The sequence below is a fragment of the Symphalangus syndactylus genome, chromosome 12, assembly GCF_028878055.3.
Source record: "Symphalangus syndactylus isolate Jambi chromosome 12, NHGRI_mSymSyn1-v2.1_pri, whole genome shotgun sequence".
Taxonomy (NCBI): domain Eukaryota; kingdom Metazoa; phylum Chordata; class Mammalia; order Primates; family Hylobatidae; genus Symphalangus; species Symphalangus syndactylus.
In genome coordinates this window covers 145,171,148-145,189,907 of record NC_072441.2, presented here as the reverse complement: position 1 = coordinate 145,189,907, position 18,760 = coordinate 145,171,148, and the positions used below count along the sequence as shown (strand labels likewise).

The 18,760-nt window shown below is 45.4% G+C and overlaps 1 protein-coding gene across 1 annotated transcript in view; it reads left to right on the top strand.

Annotated features, from left to right (window-relative positions):
• HDAC1 (histone deacetylase 1) overlaps positions 1-18,760 on the top strand; it is a 42,068-nt gene that overhangs the window by 3,962 nt on the left and 19,346 nt on the right. Inside the window, exon 2 of the mRNA XM_055255553.2 lies at positions 5,965-6,077. Within this exon, the coding sequence (XP_055111528.1) occupies positions 5,965-6,077 (113 nt within the window). The remainder of the gene's footprint in view (positions 1-5,964; positions 6,078-18,760) is intronic.

Below are 18,760 nucleotides of genomic sequence, written 5' to 3'. Positions count from 1 at the left end.
CTCCCCCGTGATAGTATTTGTCACTGTGTAGAGGAATTGCCCGTTTACTTGGTCATATTTCTTGTAGACAGGAGGCTCTTTAGGGAAAGGGGCCGTGCCTTGTCTACCTCTGTATCCCCAGCACCAAAAACAATGCCTAGCTCATGGTAGGTTCTCAATAAATATTTGTTGATTAAATGTATAATGATATAGAGTGAGGGGCCAGAGAGGTAAGTGAACCAGAAAGTACTGGGTTGCAGAAGCTAAAGAAGGGAGGGATTGGGCAAGTGTTGGCAGCAATTGGGGCAGAAGCTAGACTGTGGTAGATTGCAGTACATGGATGGCTAGCTGAAGAGGAGACATCAGGTTGAACCCTTTTTTGGAGACAGGGTCTCACTGTGTCACTCAGGCTGGAGTATAGTGGCACGATCCTGGCTCACTACCACCTCTGCCTCCCAGGCTCAAGCAGTCCTCCCACCTCAGCCTTCCAAGTAGCTGGAACCACAGCTGTGCGCCCTTTTTGTATTTTTTGTTTAGAAGACAAACGGTTGTCTTTTGTTTAGAGACAGGATTTCGCCATGTTGCCCAGGCTGGTCTCAAACTCCTGAGCTCAAGTGATCTACCCGCCTCGGCCTCCCAAAGTGCTGGGTTTACAGGCATGAGCCACCATGCCCAGCTGGTTGAACCCTTTTAAAGGGAAGTTTGTGTGAGGTAGGGAGAGAAGATTCTTGATAAGGGAGATGTAGTGGCTAAAAGTTGAGCATATTGAAATAATTCTTATGTAAAACAGCCAGAAGAGAGGGAGAGGGTGAAGATACAGGAAAGGGGCTAGTAGTGATGGAGCTTCCTGAGGAGACCAGGGGGATGAAAACTGGAGCCCAGCTAGAGACGCTGACCTTCAACAAATTCCTCTGTGACTCGAGGGTAAATGGCAAGGAAAAGTTCAAATGGAGGTAAGTTTGAAGAGGAGAAGATAAGGAGAAAGGTGAGGGAGTTCTCAAGATGAGGAAAGAGAATATTCCTTTTCCTGAGGGTGGGGAAGGGCAGTTGGTAGAGTAGGAATCTTGAAGAGAGGAGATTTAAATAGCTGTTGCGAAAGTGGGGGGCTAGGGAAAGAAATTTGGAAGGATTGCTGGCAGTGATGAGAATCATTTTGAGGCTGGAACCTGTGATTTTGGTAGTCATATCATTTTGCACAGTTTTATGATAACATTTTATGATAACATTCTCGTTTAAAAGAAGAAAAAAAATGGACCCAGCATGGTGGCTCACGCCTGTAATCCCAGTAGTTTGGGAGGCCAAGGCGGAAGGATCACTTGAGGCCGGGTGTTCAAGACCAGCCTGGGCAACAAAATGAGACCCCCCCAGCTCTACAAAACAACACACACAAAAAAGCTGGGTGTGGTGGCACGTGCCTGTAATCGCAGCTACTTGGGAGGTTGAGGTGGGAGACTGAGGCAGGTGGATGGTTTGAGCCCAGGTGGAGCCTGCAGTTACCCATAATGGCGCCACTGCACTCAGCCTGAGTGACAAAGCAAGACCCTGCCTCAAAAAAAAAAAAAAAAAAGAAAAAGAAAAAGTAGAAAGACCTCAGTCTTTAGATAAGGGAATAGACTTCTTTTTTTTTTTTTTTTTGAGACGGAGTCTTGCTCTGTCGCCCAGGCTGGAGTGCAGTGGCGCGATCTCGGCTCACTGCAAGCTCTGCCTCCAGGGTTCATGCCATTCTCCTGCCTCAGCCTCCCGAGAAGCTAGGACTGGAGGCACATGCCACTACGCCTGGCTAATTTTTTTTTTTTTTTTTTTTTTTGAGATGGAGTCTTGCTCTTTCACCCAGGCTGGAGTGCAGTGGTGCGATCTTGGCTCACTGCAACCTCCGCCTCCCAGGTTCACGCCATTCTCCTGCCTCAGCCTCCCGAGTAACTGGGACTACAGGCACCTACCACCATGCCTGGCCAATTTTTTGTATTTTTAGTAGAGACAGGGTTTCACCATGTTAGCCAGGATGGTCTCCATCTCCTGACCTTTTGATTCGCCTGCCTCGGCCTCCCAAAGCACTGGGATTACAGGCGTGAGCCACTGCGCCCGGCCTTTTTCTTTTTTTTGGGACCGAGTTTTGCTCTTGTTGCCCAGGCTGGAGCGCAGTGGTGCAGTCTCAACTCACTGCAACCTCCGCCTCCCAGGTTCCAGCGATTCTCCTGCCTCAGCCTTCCTGAGTAGCTGGGATTACAGGCATGCGCCAGCACACCTGGCTAATTTTGTATTTTTAGTAGATACTGGGTTTCTCCATGTTGGTCAGGCTGGTCTTGAACTCTCGACCTCAGATGATCCGCCCACCTCGGCCTCCCAAAGTGTTGGGATTACAGGCATGAGCCACCACGCCCAGCCGGGAATAGACTTCTTACTTGAGAAACTGAGTTTTGCAGTGAGGTCATTACTTTGGGATTCAGATTTGGCTCTGCCATTGAGAAGCTTTGCAATATCAGGCAAGTCACCTTACTTTTCAGATTACTTTCCTATAAAATCAAAATGATAGGAGTTCTTATTATGAGAACAATGATGGGAAAGCTCTTTAAGAGTTTAAAGTATGGCTGGAGCCATGGCTCACGTCTGTAATCCCAGCACTTTGAGAGGCTGAGGTGGGAGGATCACTTGAGGTCAGGAGTTCGAGACAAGCCTGGCCAACATGGTGAAACCCTGACTCTCCTAAAAATACAAAACTTAGCCAGGAGTGGTGGCACATGTCTGTAATCCCAGCTACTCAGGAGGCTGAGGCAGGAGAATTGTTTGAACCTGGGAGGCAGAGGTTGCAGTGAGCCTGAGATCGCACCACTGCACTCCAGCCTGGGTGACAGAGTGAGACTCTGTCTCCAAAAATAAAAATAAAAATTAAGTAGTACCTAAATAAAAAGGACAATTTATTTTAAAGTCTCTCAGCAACCTGATTAAGATATAGAGATATATCTTTATTTTAATTATAGTAAATTTAGTCATAAAGGATGCAGTCACCCAAGAAGTTATATAGAAGAGGATCCAGGGTGGAATTCTAAGGAAGTGGACAGGGCCCTTCATGCTGTGTGCCCCCCCGTCATAGCATTTGTCAATGTGTATAGGAATACACACAGCACGGGTTGGCAAAGTAATTAAAAACTGTTAAGAAAAGGATGGTTGGCCTGCACTGTTGGAGGCTCACATCTGTAATCCCAGAACTTTAGAAGGCTGATCAGGAGTTTGAAACCAGCCTGGGCAACAAAGCAAGATGCCATCTCTACAAACAAACAAACAAAAACATCAAACAAACAAAAAAACCTAAAAAGAAAAGGATGGTGTCTCAGAGCCCCACCCTCACTACCCTCATTACCCTCACCTCAGATACTCCCTTAACCTTCTGGATAAGGTATCTTAGTACCCCAGGTCTGAGCCTTGGCTGGATCCAGGCTTGATAGGCAAGGGAGTTGCTAGGGATCAAGGCTCATGCCTTTTTTTCACTGGGTGCCTAGAGCTCTGCCTCATCCTAATAAACCTCTAAGGAGCGATCTTTGGGTATATAGTTCACTTGATTTTGCAACATTGTTCAAGGAACTTTCTACCAGGTAGATTTATAGAGCCCTCTAGATTAAGTGCAAACTGAAGTAGGTACCTGAGAAACCCAATGTAGGGCCGGGCACGGTGGCTCACGCCCGTAATCCCAGCACTTTGGGAGGCTGAGATGGGCAGATCATGAGGTCAGGAGATCGAGACTATCCTGGCTAACACGATGAAACCCCGTCTCTACTAAAAGTACAAAAAAATTAGCTGGGCGTGGTGGCAGGCGCCTGTAGTCCCAGCTACTCGGGAGGCTGAGACAGGAGAATGGCGTGAACCCAGGAGGCGGAGCTTGCAGTGAGCCGAGATTGCGCCACTGCACTCCAGCCTCGGCGACAGTGCGAGACTCTGTCTCAAAAAAAAAAAAAAAAAGAAAGAAAAACCCAATGTAGCTTTTAGCATACTGGATTTGGAGTCAGAAGAGTGGACTCCAGATCATTAGCTGTGTGATCTTGAGCAGGGACTTAACTTCTCTGAGTCTCAATTCAATTCATTGAATCTTTATTGAGCCTCTGACATACAAGGCATATTAATCCTTGCCTTCAAGGGGTACCCAGTCTTGTGGATATAGTCATGTAAATAATTCAGATATAAAACAATCCCAGCACTTTGGGAGGCTGAGGTGGTTAGATCACTTGAGGTGAGGAGTTCCAGACCAGCCGGGCCAACATGGTGAAAGCCCACCTCTACTAAAATACAAAAATTAGCTGGGTTTGGTGGCACGCACCTGTAATCCCAGCAATTTAGGAGGCTGAGTCAGGAGAATTGCTTGAACCTGGGAGGCGGAGGTTGCAGTGAGCCGCCGAGATAGCACCATTGCATTCCAGGCTAGGCGACAGAGTGAGACTCCGTCTCAAGAAATAAAAAAATTAAAAGAAAAGAAAACTAATGAAGTGCTGTATACAAATTGCATGTAGAGGAAAAGACCATTTATTTTGATCAAGAAAGGGTTTGGAGCTTGAGGTGGGCTTTGTAGTATGAGCATCATCAGAGAAAGGAGGACATTTTAGGTCAAAGGAACAGTCTGCACAAAGGATACTGTGGTGTGAAGGTGAAGGTCATGTTCAGGATACTGATCATAATCTGGTGTGTCTGGAGCACGGCTTGGCAAACTTTTTCTATATAGGGCCAGATAGTAAATATTCTAGGCTTTATTTTGCCATATGCGTGGTGTCTGTGGCAACTAAACTGCTCAGCTCTGCCACTGTAGTGTGAAAACAGCCATAGAGGAACTGTAAACGAGTGGGCATGGCTGTGTTCCAATAAAATTTTATTTACCAAAACTGGCAGCTCACGCCTGTAATCCCAGCACTTTGGGAGGCCGAGGTGGGTGGATCAACTGAGGTTAGGAGTTTGAGACCAGCCTGGCCAACAAGGTGAAACCCCTTCTCTACTAAAAATACAAAAATTAGCCAGGCATGGTGGCACATGCCTGTAATCCCAGCTACTTGGGAGGCTGAGGCAGGAGAATTGTTTGAACCCAGGAGGCGAAGGTTGCAGTGAGCTGAGATTGCACCACTGCACTCCAGCTTGGGCAACAGATCGAGATTCGTCTCAAAAAAACAGAAAGTCCTTGAATGCCAGTCTTCTGAAGTTGTTATTATTAAATTTTGAGACCCAGGCTGGTCTCGAACTCCTGGGCTCAAGTGATTTTCCTGCCTCAGCCTCCAGAGTAGCTGGGATTACAGGCTCATGCCACCATGCCTATCTCTATTAAAGTTATTCTTTACTCTTTATCCTGTAGGGGTTGGGGAGCCATAAGGATTTTTTGAGCAAATGAGTGATGTTATCAGAATTGTGGATTCTGGTGACAGTGTGGCAGGTAGTGTGAATTGAAGGTAGAGGGACCAATTAGAAGGCTAGTGTTATAGATTAAGCACATGATAAGTTTTAGTTTTCTTATATGTAAGGTGAGAATAATAATACCCCCTGTCCTACCCATGTTACTGTGAGTATCCAGTAAGAGAACGAAGTGAATGTGCTTTGACACCATAAGTGTTACAATATGTAAGAGGTGAACTGTGGCTTCTAATAATTCTGAGTAGCGATGGTTATTTTTTCTGTTGTGGGAGGGAATTCCTTGGAGGTATAGTGAGGTGAATCACTTCCCTGGCTGTTGTTCCCCAGTAGCTTTGGAATGAACCCCTCTTGCTATGTACTGCCTGTGGGTTCCAGAAGAAAATGAGCTAGACTGAACCTTAAATGTTGACCTCACCAGGGTCCCTGCTTTTTTTTTTTTTTTTTTTTTCTTTTGGAGTTACCCTTCAAAAGGTGGGAGAGAATCTTGGAAACTAGAAATGAGCCAGAAAGAATTTGATTGGGAGTTCGCTGTAAAAATTCCTGGGTTCTCCTGGAAGTGTGTGTCTAACGGTGTTAGTGAAGCTACCACTCTCTCTTCCTCAGGGGATGTTGGAAATTACTATTATGGACAAGGCCACCCAATGAAGCCTCACCGAATCCGCATGACTCATAATTTGCTGCTCAACTATGGCCTCTACCGAAAGATGGAAATCTATGTGAGTTACCAGAAGTGCTACCGCTCCCTAACCTCATCTGCTGTGTTTCCCCATATGCCATTCATTGTCTCATTTTCTCCACCACTCATTCACTCATTCATCAAATGCATGTTGACTGCTGTTATAAGGCAGGTACTGTAAATGATAAGGATTTTTGGCTGGGCATGGTGGCTCACGCCTGTAATCACAGCCCTTCAGGAGGTGGAGGCAAGAGGATCACTTGAGCCTAGGAGTTCTAGGCCAGCCTGGGCAACATAGGGAGACCCTGTCTCTACAACAAAATTTAAAAATCAGCTGGCCATGGTGGCGTGTGCCTGTGGTCCCAGATACTTGGGAGGCTAAGGTGGGAAGACTGCTTGAGCTGGGAGGTCGAGGCTGTAGTGAGCTATGATTGTGCCACTGCATTCCAGCCTGGGGGACAGAGCAAGACTCTGTCTTAAAAAAAACAAAGCCAGGTGTAGTGGCTCATGCCTGTCATCCTAGCACTTTGGGAGGCTGAGATGGGCAGATTGCTTGAGCCCAGGAGTTCGAGACCATCCTGGTCAACATGGCAAGACCTCATCTCTACAAAAAATTAGCCAGGCATGGTGGCACATGCCTGTAGTCCCAGCTACTTAGGAGCCTAAGGTAGGAGGATCATTTTGAGTCTGGGAAGCAGAGGTTACAGTGAGCCATGATTACACCACTGTGCTCCAGCCTGAGCGACAGAGTGAGACCCTGTCTCAAAAAACAAAACAAAACCAAAAAACCAAAAATTTAATGCCTAAATAAGAGTGATTGGGACCATGTTGAAGTAGATGCCAAATCTCTAGTTATTAGGGAGTATAGACGGTCTAACCTGTAGATTCAGCTACAGGTGATTTTTCACTGATCTTTGAGTTTTTAAAGAGAAGCTGGAAATCCAGATTATTGTGTAAAATCTCCTAGGTTTAAAATGTTATCCCAAGAAACCTTGTCTGTACAAAAAATACGAAAAAAATTAGCTGGTATGCTGGCCTGCACCTGTAGTCCCAGCTATCTGGGAGGCTGAGGGTGGGAGGATCACTTGAGCCTGGGAGGTCAAGGCTGCGGTGAGCCGTGATTGCACCACTGCACTCCAGCCTAGGTGACAGAATGAGATTTTGTCTCAAAAAAAAAATTAACCCAGAGTTTTGCTTTTTGGTTTTTATTTTAAGCATGTATACAAACCAAACACATTAGTACATCTGTAGACCAAATAGGTCCAATGGTTCCCAGTTTTAACCTCTCTGGAGACAGTGAGGAGGAACAAGTGAAGGGTTTTAAATGAAAGAGAGATAGGAACAGGCATGCATTTTAGAAGCAGGGAGGCTAGGTAAGTGGCTGTTACAAGAGTCCAAATGCGAAAAAGGGGCTGGAGGTGATGTTGCCTTACTACGTAAGAATCTGTGGTTAAAGTCTGTTTCTACAGTTTGAGTAACCTACCAACAGTGGTACTTTTGTCACCATTCCAGAGACTGAAAGGAGATGAGTGTTCTTTCCTAGATGGCCTTGTCATGTCTCTGGAGCCAGTGGAGGCAACTGGGGAAGCAAGGAAGGAAAGCAGAGGAGTAGACAGACCTTGGGACTACAGAGCTTTTTTAGGTGTGAAGGCAGCTGGGAATGGAAAACAGAAAAGGCAGAAGATATTTTTAGGTCCTCTAGGGAGCAGACTCTCTCTGCTCCCTAGAGCTCTGCTCCCTGCAGGCTGCAGTGCAGTGGCGTGATCACAGCTCACTACAGCCTTGAACTCTTGGGCTCAAGTTCTCTTCCCACCTCAGCCTCCCAAGTAGCTAGGACTACAGGCAGGCACCACCATGCCTGGCTTTTTTTTTTCTTTTTTCTTTTTTTTGAGACAGGGTCTCATTCTGTCACCCAGACTAGAGTGCAGTGGTGTAATCTTGGCTCACTGCAACCTCTGCTTTCTGGGCTCAAGTGATTCTCCAGCCTCAGCCTGCCAAGTAGCTGGGATTAAAGGTGTAAGCCACCATGCCTGGCTAATTTTTTGGTAGAAATGGGATTTCACCATTTTGCCCAGGCTGGTCTTGAATTCCTGAGCTCAAAGCAATCCGCCTGCCTTGGCCTTCCAAAGTGCTGGGATTACAGGCGTGAGCCACCATACCCAGCCTCTCTTGGCTAATTCAGAAAATTTTTTTGGTAGAAACAGGGTCTTGCTATTTTGTCCAGGCTGTGTCAAACACCTGGCCTCAAGAGATCTTCCTACTTTGGTCTCCCAAAGTGCTGAGATTATAAGCATCAGCCACCATGCCTGTATTCTTTTTAAAAAATTATAAAAATGATTTTTATTTTTTACCTGCAGTTCCAAGCACAGTGTGTTTTAGCTTTACATGTTTGATTGTTATGTAGATGGAGCCATACAGTATTTATTACGTGACTGACTTTTTTTGCTAAACATGTTCTTGAGACTCACCCATGTTGATACATGTAGCTGTATTTATTTTTACTGTATTTCATTGAAATAAATGTATTCTAGTCTGTTATCTCATTGATGAGCATTTGATTTGCTTCTGGGGTTTGACTATTGCAAATACTGCTGCTATGAACTTTCTTGAACATGTCTCTTGATGCATATATGCTAAAGTTTCACTAAAGGATATACTAGGAGTAGAATTGGGTCAGGACATATGCACATATTCACCTGTGTTAGATAAAGCCAAAATGGTTTCCAATTGCCAGCTATGTAGGAGAATTGCAGTTGCTCTGAGTCCTTGCCAACACTGGATTTTGTCAGATTTCAATTTTGTTGCTAATTTAGGTAGACACGAAATGGTATCTTACTATTATTTTAATTTATATTCCCCTATTGAAATTCCTATTCAACCTTTTTGCCCATGTTCCTATTTGGTTGTCTTTTTTTTTTTTTTTTTTTTTTTTTTCTGAGACAGTGTCTCACTCTGGCACTCAGGCTGCAGTGCAGTGGTGCGATCTCGGCTCACTGCAACCTCCGCCTCCCAGGCTCAAGCCATCTTTCCACCTCAGCCTCCTGAGTAGCTGGGACCACAGGTGCATGTCACCACACTCGGCTAATTTTTATATTTTTGTAGAGATGGGGTTTTGCTGTGTTAACCACGCTGGTCTCAAACTCCTAGGCTCAAGTGATCTGCCCACCTTGGCCTCCCTAAGTGCTGAGATTACAGGCATGAGCAATAGTGCCTGACCCATTTCTTTTATATATTAAATGTCCATTTTTATTCATTCATTGCATATATACTCATCAAGCACCTACTTTGTGCCAGGCAATATGCGTGTGTCTGGTTTTGGGCTCTGTGTTCGGTTGACTTGGTCTGTTTATTGACCCATATGCCAATACCACAGTGGCTTAATTACAGTAGCTTTATATTATAGTAAGTCTTGTTATCTGGTAGCACAGTCCTCCCACTTTGTTCTTCTGAAAAAGTGATTTGGCTATTTGCCCTTTCCTTTTTTTTTCTTTTTCTCGTTTTGTTTGTTTGTTTGTTTGTTTTTTGTTTTTTGTTTTTTTGAGACAGAGTTTTGCTCTTGTTGCCCAGGCTGGAGTGCAGTGGCACGATCTTGGCTCACCACAATCTCTGCTTCTCGAGTAGCTGGGATTACAGGCATGCACCACCACGGCCAGCTAATTTTGTATTTTTAGTAGAGATGGGGTTTCTCCACGTTGGTCAGGCTGGTCTCGAACTCCCAACCTCAGGTGATCCACCTGCCTTGGCCTCGCAAAGTCCTGGGATTACAGGTGTGAGCCCTGGTGCCTGGCCTCTTTTTCTCTCTTTTAGAGACAGGGTTTTACTCTGTTGCCTGGGCTAGAGTGCAGTGGCACAGTCATAGCTCATTGCAGCCTCAAGCCCCTAGAATCAAGTAATCCTCCCTCCTCGGCCTCCTGAGTAGCACTTCTTTTTAATTTAATTGTGATTTTGATATACATTTCACTAATTCACCAAGGTCTATGTAGATCTGATTCTGTTGTTTGTTGTTGTTTCTGTAGGATCCTGGACTGTGTTTCCTGTGTATTTTGTGATTTTTGACTGTGGGATAATGCAGTAGCCCACTCTTATCTGAGGGGGGATACTTTCTAGTACGCCCAGTAGATTCCTGAAACCGTGGATAGTACTATACCCTATATATGTTATATTTTTTCTAATTCATACATACTTCTGATAAAGTTTAATTTATAAATTAGGTACAGTAAGAAATTAACAATAATAATGAACTAGGACAATTATAGCAATAAGCTGTTTACAGTTTCATGCATAGAAGATTCATTCCTGGCCGGGCGTGGTGGCTCATGTCTGTAATCCCAGCACTTTGGGAGGCCAAAGCCGGTGGATCATCTGAGGTCAGGAGTTCGAGACCACCTTGATTAACATGGTGAAACCCCGTCTCTACTAAAAATACAAAATTAGCCAGACGTGGTGGTGCATACCTGTAATCCCAGCTACTCAGGAGGCTGAGACAGGAGAATCATTTGAACGTGGGAGGCAGAGGTTGCAGTGAGCTGAGATTTCACCATTGCACTCTAGCCTGGGCAACAAGAGTGAAACTCCTTCCCAAAAATAAAAAAAAAAGAAGATTCATTCCTACTGTAGATCTTAGCTCTTAGCGACTTCAGCACAGGATTTTTTTCTTTCCTTATTATATTGACAACTTTAAGCTTTTCATATAAAGGAAGCACAGCACAGCTTCTCTTTGGCATATCAAAATTGCCAACATCACTACTCTTGGACTTTGGGGCCATTATTAAGTAAAATAAGGGCTTCTTGAACACAAACACTGTGATACTTTGATAACTGATCTGATTACTGAGAGGGCTACTAAGTGACTCACAGGTGGGCAGTATACAGTGTGGATATGCCCGATAAAGGGATGATTCACACCCAGGGGACAGAGCTGGATGTTACAAAATTTCGTCACGAATGGCTCACAATTTGAAACTTATGAATTGTTTATTTCTGGCATTTTTCATGTAATATTTTTGGACAATGATTGTGTGTAACTGGAACTGTAGAAACCAAAACTGAGGATAAGAGGGCACTGCTGTATTCTTTGGAACTTTGAGTCCTGGGATGAAGATGGGTTGTTAGAAGGTGACTTGCTTTTACTTTGTAAAAGAGGTGGCATTTGAGATGGGCCCTTTCCTTAAGAGATTCGGGATAAGGGATGCATTTCAAATAACAGGAAGAACATAAGCACAGACACTGTTGAAAAGCTCTATAGCTCTCTCGATCTTAAGGAAGAGTTGTTTGGAGTATAATATTTGTGAAAGAGCACAGGGGCAATTAAATTGGGAAAGGAACCCTGTGAAGTTTCTTGATTGCTATATCAAAGAGCTTAGAATCTTTACTTTGGGCCGGGTGCAGTGGCTCACGCCTGTAATCCCAACACTTTGGGAGGCCAAGGCGGGCGGATCACCTGAGGTCAGGAGTTCGAGACCAGCCTGACCAACATGGAGAAATCCCATCTCTACTAAAAATACAAAATTAGCTGGGCATGGTGGCACATGCCTATAATCCCAGCTACTAGGGAGGCTGAGGCAGAAGAATCGCTTGAACCTGGGAGGCGCAGAGGTTGCAGTGAACCGAGATCGTGCCATTGCACTCCAGCCTGGGCAACAAGAGTGAAACTCCATCTCAAAAAAAAAAAAAAAAAAAAAAGAATCTTTACTTCGTCAACAGGGTGTCATTGAATGAGAGCAGTACATTAATATTTTAAGATTTTTGTGATACCAGTATGAAAGATAGAAGATGATAAGGCTGGATAGAAATAGGACCAATTAGGAGGCCAAAAATACTCCAAGTGAGATTTAATTTGTGATGAGTTTTGTTTTGTTTTATTTTTTTCAATTTTTACTTATTTATTTTTTTGAGACGGAGTCTTGCCCTGTCACCCAGGCTGGAGTGCAGTGGCGCAATCTCAGCTCACTGCAAGCTCCACCTCTTGGGTTCATGCCATTCTCCTGCCTCAGCCTCCCGAGTAGCTGGGACTACAGGCACCTGCCACCACGCCTGGCTAATTTTTTGTATTTTTAGTAGAGACGGGGTTTCACCGTGTTAGTCAGGATGGTCTCGATCTCCTGACCTCGTGATCCGCCTGCCTCAGCCTCCCAAAGTGCTGGGATTACAGGCGTGAGCCACCGCGCCCAGCCTGTTTCATTTTTTTAGATAGGGTGTTGCTCTGTCATCCAGGCTGGAGTGCAGTGATGTGATCACAGCTCACTGCAGCCTCACCCTTCTGGGCTCAAGTGATCCTCCCACCTCAGCCTCCTGAGTAGCTGGGACTACACTGTGTACTACTATACCTGGCTAATTTTTGTATTTTTTGTAGAGATGGGGTTTCACCTTGTTGCGCAAGCTGGTCTCAAAGTGCTGGGCTTAAGCAGTCTGCCCCCCTTGGCCTCCCAAAGTGTTAGGATTATAGGCATGAGCCACCATGCCCAGCCAAGAGTTAATTTTTTAGGTCAACAGTTATTCATTGAGCAGCTGCTATATGTCAGGCACCATGCTTGTTGCTTCAAATAAAGGTAGAACCTGCTCCTGGCCTCCCAGAGTAGACCAAGCAAACGTGCAATTTCTATGCAGTTTGGTGAGTATAATGATAAGGGAAGTACAGGCTTCTCAGGGTAGCATTTCAGAGAGTTACTTAACTGAGATTCTGAGAGGTCAAGGACAGCTTTTTGGGGGAATTGGCTTTTCTTCTCTTTCTCTCTCTCTCTTTTTTAAGAGACAGCCTTGGCCAGGTGCGGTGGCTCACACCTGCAATCCCAGCACTTTGGGAGGCCAAGGCGGGTGGATCACCTGAGGTCAGGAGTTCAAGATGAACCTGGCCAACATGGTGAAACCCTGTCTCTACTAAAAATACAAAAATTAGCCGGGCATGGTGGTGGATGCCTGTAATCCCAGCTACTCGGGAGGCTGAGGCAGGAAAATCGCTTGAACCTGGGTGGCGGAGATTGCAGTGAGCTGAGGTCGCGTCACTGTACCCCAGCCTGGGCAACAGAGCGACTCTCAAAAAAAAAAAAAAAAAAAGCCTTGTTCTGTTGCCCAGGGTGGAATGCCGTGGCTATTCCTAGGTGAGATTATAATGCACTATAGCCTCAAACTCCTGTCTGTGCTCAAGTGATTCTCCTGCCTCAGCCTCCCAAGTAGTTGAGACTACAAGTGTGTGCCTGGGTTGACTTTTCATTTGCAACCTAAGGGTTGAGTAGAGGGTGTGAAGAGAACAGTGTTGTAGGTCATAGCATGTATAAAGACCTAAATGTGAGAGAGATGGCCCTTGGGGAAGTGCAAGCAAAATGGTGCTTGGCAGATTGGCACAGTGAATGAGATCAATTCAATCTCTCAAACGTGTTTTATTTAACTCAAAGTATTTTAAGGGCTTTAGGTTAGTGGCCAACCTTTAAAAAATGAAATTGTCCAGAAAGGATCTGGCAGTTGGGCCCAGATTCCCTCATGGCAGCCATCAGCTAGAGCTGTGTCAATAAAGATTGTCCTCTGCTCGCTAGTGTTTTGCTTATGTTTGTTTTAAGCTAGCTAAACTGACTGGCCCTTAGGAGTGCTTTGAGTCTGGTATTCCCTGGGATACACCACAAAATATTTAGGTGAGTGTAAGAGGGGTAAGCAGGGATCAGATTATTCTGGTTTTCCAAGCCAGGTTAAAGAGTTTGAACGTGATATTTTGAGTAATGAAGCCTTTGAAGTGTTTTTAGGAGGGAGTGACATGATTCAGTTTGCATTTTAAGACTGATGACTCTATAACAGGCACAGTGACACACGCTTGTAATCCCAGCTACTAGCAAGGCTGAGGCAAGAAGATCACGTGAGCCCAGGAGTTCGAGACCAGCCTGTGCAATACAGGGAGATTCCGTCTCTAAATAAAAAAGAAAAAGACAGGCCGGGCACAGTGGCTCACGCTTGTAATCCCAGCACTTTGGGAGGCTGAGGCAGATGGATCACCTGAGGTCAGCAGTTTGAGACCAGCCTGGCCAACATGGTGAAACCCCGTCTCTACTAAAAATACAAAAATTAGCCGGGAGTGGTGGCGGGCGCCTGTAATCCCAGCTACTCGGGAGGCTGGGGCAAGAGAATTGCTTGAAGCTGGGAGGCGGAGGTTGCAGTGAGCCAAGATTGTGCCATTGCACTGCATGCAGCTGGGTGACAAGAGTGAAACTCGGTGAAAAAAAGAAAAAAAAAAGACAAAGAGAGAAAGAAAGAAAGAGGGAGAGGGAGGGAGAGAGAGAAAGACAAGGAAAAAAAGAAGGAAGGGAGGAAGGAAGGAAGGAAAGAAGAGAGAAAAGAAAAAAAAGAAAGAGAGACAGAAAACTCTGCCTATAGTATTGAGCATAAATTAACAATGGTTAAGAGGGAGGCTAGGATACCAGTTAGGAGATTGTTGCCAGAGTCCAAGTCAAAAAAAGTGGTAGCCCAGGATGGAAGTGGACAGATTTGACAGATATAATACATTGGTGGTAGTTTCAAGAGAAGTTGAATGTAGCAGATGAAAAAAGAAGAATCAAAGATGATTCTTTTTTTTTTTTTTTTTTTTTTTTTTTTTTTGAGACAGAGTCTCGCTCTGTCGCCCAGGCTAGAGTGCAATGGCGCGATCTCGGCTCACTGCAAGCTCCGCCTCCTGGGTTCACACCATTCTTCTGCCTCAGCCTCCCAAGTAGCTGGGACTACAGGCGTCTGCCACCACGTCCAGCTACTTTTTTGTATTTTTTAGTAGAGACGGGGTTTCACCGTGTTAGCCAGGATGGTCTCGATCTCCTGACCTCGTGATCTGCCCACCTCGGCCTCCCAAAGTGCTGGGATTACAGGTGTGAGCCACAGCACCCGGCCTTCAAAGATGATTCTTGCCTGGTGTGGTGTGGTGGCTCATGCCTGTAATCCTGGCGCTTTGGGAAGCCAAGGCCAGCAGATCACCTGAGGTCAGGAGTTTGAGACTAGCCTGGCCAACATGGTGAAACCCTATCTCTACTAAAAATACAAAAATTAGCCGGGTGTGGTGGCGGGTGCCTGTAATCCCAGCTACTCAGGAGTCTGAGACAGGAGAATCGCTGAACTTGGGCAGTAGAAGTTGCAATGAGCCGAGATCGTGCCATTACACTCCGGCCTGGGCGACAGAGTGAGACTCTGTCTCGAAAAAAAAAAACACAGATGATACCCTGGCTTCGATCTTGAACAACTAGGTGGTTGGTGCTGAGAACAGGAAACCTGGGAAAGAAGGACACAGGAAAAATAGGGTAGTAGATGCAATCAAGATTATGGAGGCATAATGAGAGAGATTGGCAATGGATTGAAACAGGAAGGCAAAAAAGGACAGAGTTTAAAATGACATTTAGGTTTTCAGCCTGAGTGGACGTTGGTATCATTAACAAAAATAGTGAAAGAACTGCTGGAAGTTAAGTGGAATTTGAGTGCTTCTAGCCTCTCAACAACGAATTGTTGAGTCCAGTTGAATTTGAAGTGCCTTTAGGATTTGTGGGTGGAGCAGACTGAGAAGCTATTTGAACCATGAATCTGGAGCTCAGAACTAAGATCAAAATGGAGTTTGTGCAGTCATCTGTGTAGAAGGGATAGCCAGACCAGAGTTTTGATGACATTAGGAAGAGAGTAAAGGGCTTAGTATAGTAAAAAACAACTTGGTATTTGGAGCCAAGTCTTTTTTCTTTCACTGTGGGTGCCTTTTTAGAGACAGGGTCTCACTATGTTTGCCCAGGCTGGCCTTGAACTCCTGGGCTCAAGTGATCCTTACATCTTAGATTCCTGAGCAGCTGGGACCACGGTGCATGCCACTGCACCTGGCTTCACTATGGCTGTTTTTGATAAAACAGTATCTGTCGTTCAGTCTTATTATGTCTCATTAAATTAAGTGAGGATTAAATGAGAGTCAAAGTACCCGGAGCCAGATCTCTGGATTCCTTCCAGTTTACCAGCTGTGTAACCCCAGGCAAAGTACTTAACCTCTCTCTTCTGTAGTTTCCTCCCTGTGAAATGAGGAAAATAATAGTATGAATTTTTTTTTTTCTTTGTGATGGAGTTTCACTGTGTTGCCCAGGCTGGAGTGCAGTGGCGTGATCTAAGCTCACTGCAACCTCTGCCTCCTGGATTCAAGTGATTCTCTGCCTCAGCCTCCCGAGTAGCAAGCGGGGTTTACAGGCGCCCACCACCACGCTCAGCTAATTTTTTATATTTTTAGTAGAGATGGGGTTTTACCCTGTTGGCCAGACTGGTCTCGAACTCCTGACCTCAAGTGATCTGCCCCGCTCAGCCTCTCAAAGTGCTGGGATTACAGGCATGAGCCACTGTGCCTGGCTATGAACTTTTTTTGTTTTTGTTTTTGTTTTTCGAGACGGAGTCTCGCTCTGTCGCCCAGGCTGGACTGCAGTGGCACCATCCGGGCTCACTGCAACCTCTGCCTCCTGAGTTCAAGTGATTCTCATGCTGCAGCCTCCTGAGTAGCTGGGATTACAGAAGCCTGCCACCACGCCCAGCTAATTTTTGTATTTTTTGCAGAGATGGGATTTCGCCATGTTGGCCAGGCTGGTTTCAAACTCCCGGCCTCAAGCGATCCTCCCGTCTCAGCCTCCCAAAATGCTGGGATTATAGGCGTGAGCCACCGCACCTGGCCATGAACTTTAAAAGGTGTTTTTTTTGTTTTGTTTTGTTTTTCAGAGATGGGGTCTTGGGAGTCTGAACGTATTCTGGCCCAGAGAGGTTGCCCAATAATTTATTTTATTTAATTAATTTATTTATTTTTTTGAGATGGAGTCTCGCTTTGTTGCCCAGGCTGGTACACAGTGGCATGATCTCAGCTCACTGCGGCCTCTGCCTCCGAGTTCAAGCAATTCTCCTGCCTCAGCCTCCTGAGTAGCTGGGATTCCAGGCACCTGCCCCGACACCCGGCTAATTTTTGTATTTTTATTGGAGATGGGGTTTCGCTATGTTGGCCAGGGTGGTCTCGAACTCCTGGCCTCAGGTGAGCTGCCCACCTCGGCCTCCCAAAGTGCTGGGATTACAGGTGTGAGCCACTGCGCCTGGCCCCTATAATTATTTTAAAAAAGAGAAAAAGACAGGGTCTCACTATGTTGTCCAGGCTAGCCTTGAAGTCCTAGGCTCAAGCAATCCTCCAGGGCTTAGATCTTTAAAAGGTTGTTGTAAGAATCATATGAGATAGCGTTTAAAGTGCCTGAAAGAGTGACTGTCATAGAGGAAACAATAAATGTTGGCTGTGTATTGAAAATGCTTTATAAACTACAGAAAATACGGCAGGTTCTCAAATAACATCACTTCGCTCAGCATCATTTAGTTATAACGCTGCGGAGAAAAATAGCTGATTCCTGGCGTGGCCACTATGTGTATGGCGTTTGCACATTCTCCCCATGTCTGTGTAGCTTTTCTCCGGGTACTCCATTTTTCTCCCACATCCCAAAGATGTGCATGTGAGGTGAGCTGGCATGTTTCCATGGTCCTAGTCTGAGCAAGTGTGGATATGGGTGTGAGTGTACCCTGTGATGGAATGGCATCCTGTCCAAGGTTGCTTCCTTGTGCTGAGCTGCAGGGACAGGCTCCGGCCACCCTTGGAAATGAGTGATTGAATTCAAATTATTGTCAAATAAAAATGCATAAAGTAGACAATAATCATACGGATGCACAACAATAAAAGATGTGATACAGAAACACTCAGCGAGCCTGCCATATTTGTTATGGTTCGTTTTTGAACTGCATGATGGTAGAAGGTCCTCCTTGCAATTTTAACTTTGCATACAGTTATTACTTGATTTAACCCACCACCACAACAACCGCCATCACTCACTGATTCACCAAAAATTGGGTAAATAATAATGTATATATTTTTTTGAGATGGGGTCTTGCTCTGTTGCCCAGACTGTAGTGCAGTGGCAAGATCACAGCTCCCGGCAGCCTGGACTTCCCTGGGCTCAGGTGATCCTCCCACCTTAGCCTCTTGAGTAGTTGGGACTGTAGACAAGTGCCACCACAGCCGGCTAATTTTTTGTATTTTTGTAGAGACAGGGTTTCACCATGTTGCCCAGGCTGGTCTCAAACTCCTGGGTTCAAGTGATCCACCTGCCTCAGCCTCCCGAAGTACTGGGATTTTAGGCATGAGCCACTGCACCCAGCCCAATAATGATCTTCCTTATTTTTATAAATATTTCTTAAATATAGGGATATTTCGCCGGGCGTGGTGGCTCACGCCTGTAATCCCAGCATTTTGGGAGGCCGAGGCGGGTGGATCACGAGGTCAGGAGATCGAGACCATCTTGGCTAACATGGTGAAACCCCGTCTCTACTAAATGTACAGAAAATTAGCCGGGCGTGATGGCGGGCGCCTGTAGTCCCAGCTACTCGGGAGGCTGAGGCAGGAGAATGATGTGAACCCAGGAGACGGAGCTTGCAGTGAGCTGAGATCACGCCACTGCACTTCGGCCTGGGCGACAGAGCAAGACTCCGTCTAAAAAAAAAAAAAAAAAAATAGGGATATTTCACATTTATTTCAGTATTTAATGTTTGAAGTGTTTTGGGTCTTTATTTAGAATTTTAGTGATGTTTTTGTGACAGAAATATGCTGTAGGAGCTTAAGTTCTTGTTTATATCAATTAGCCTATGGTAAAATTGGTTTCTTTATACATCGTTTTGCCTCCAGTCACAATTTCCAAGAACCTGTGGATGACATTAAGT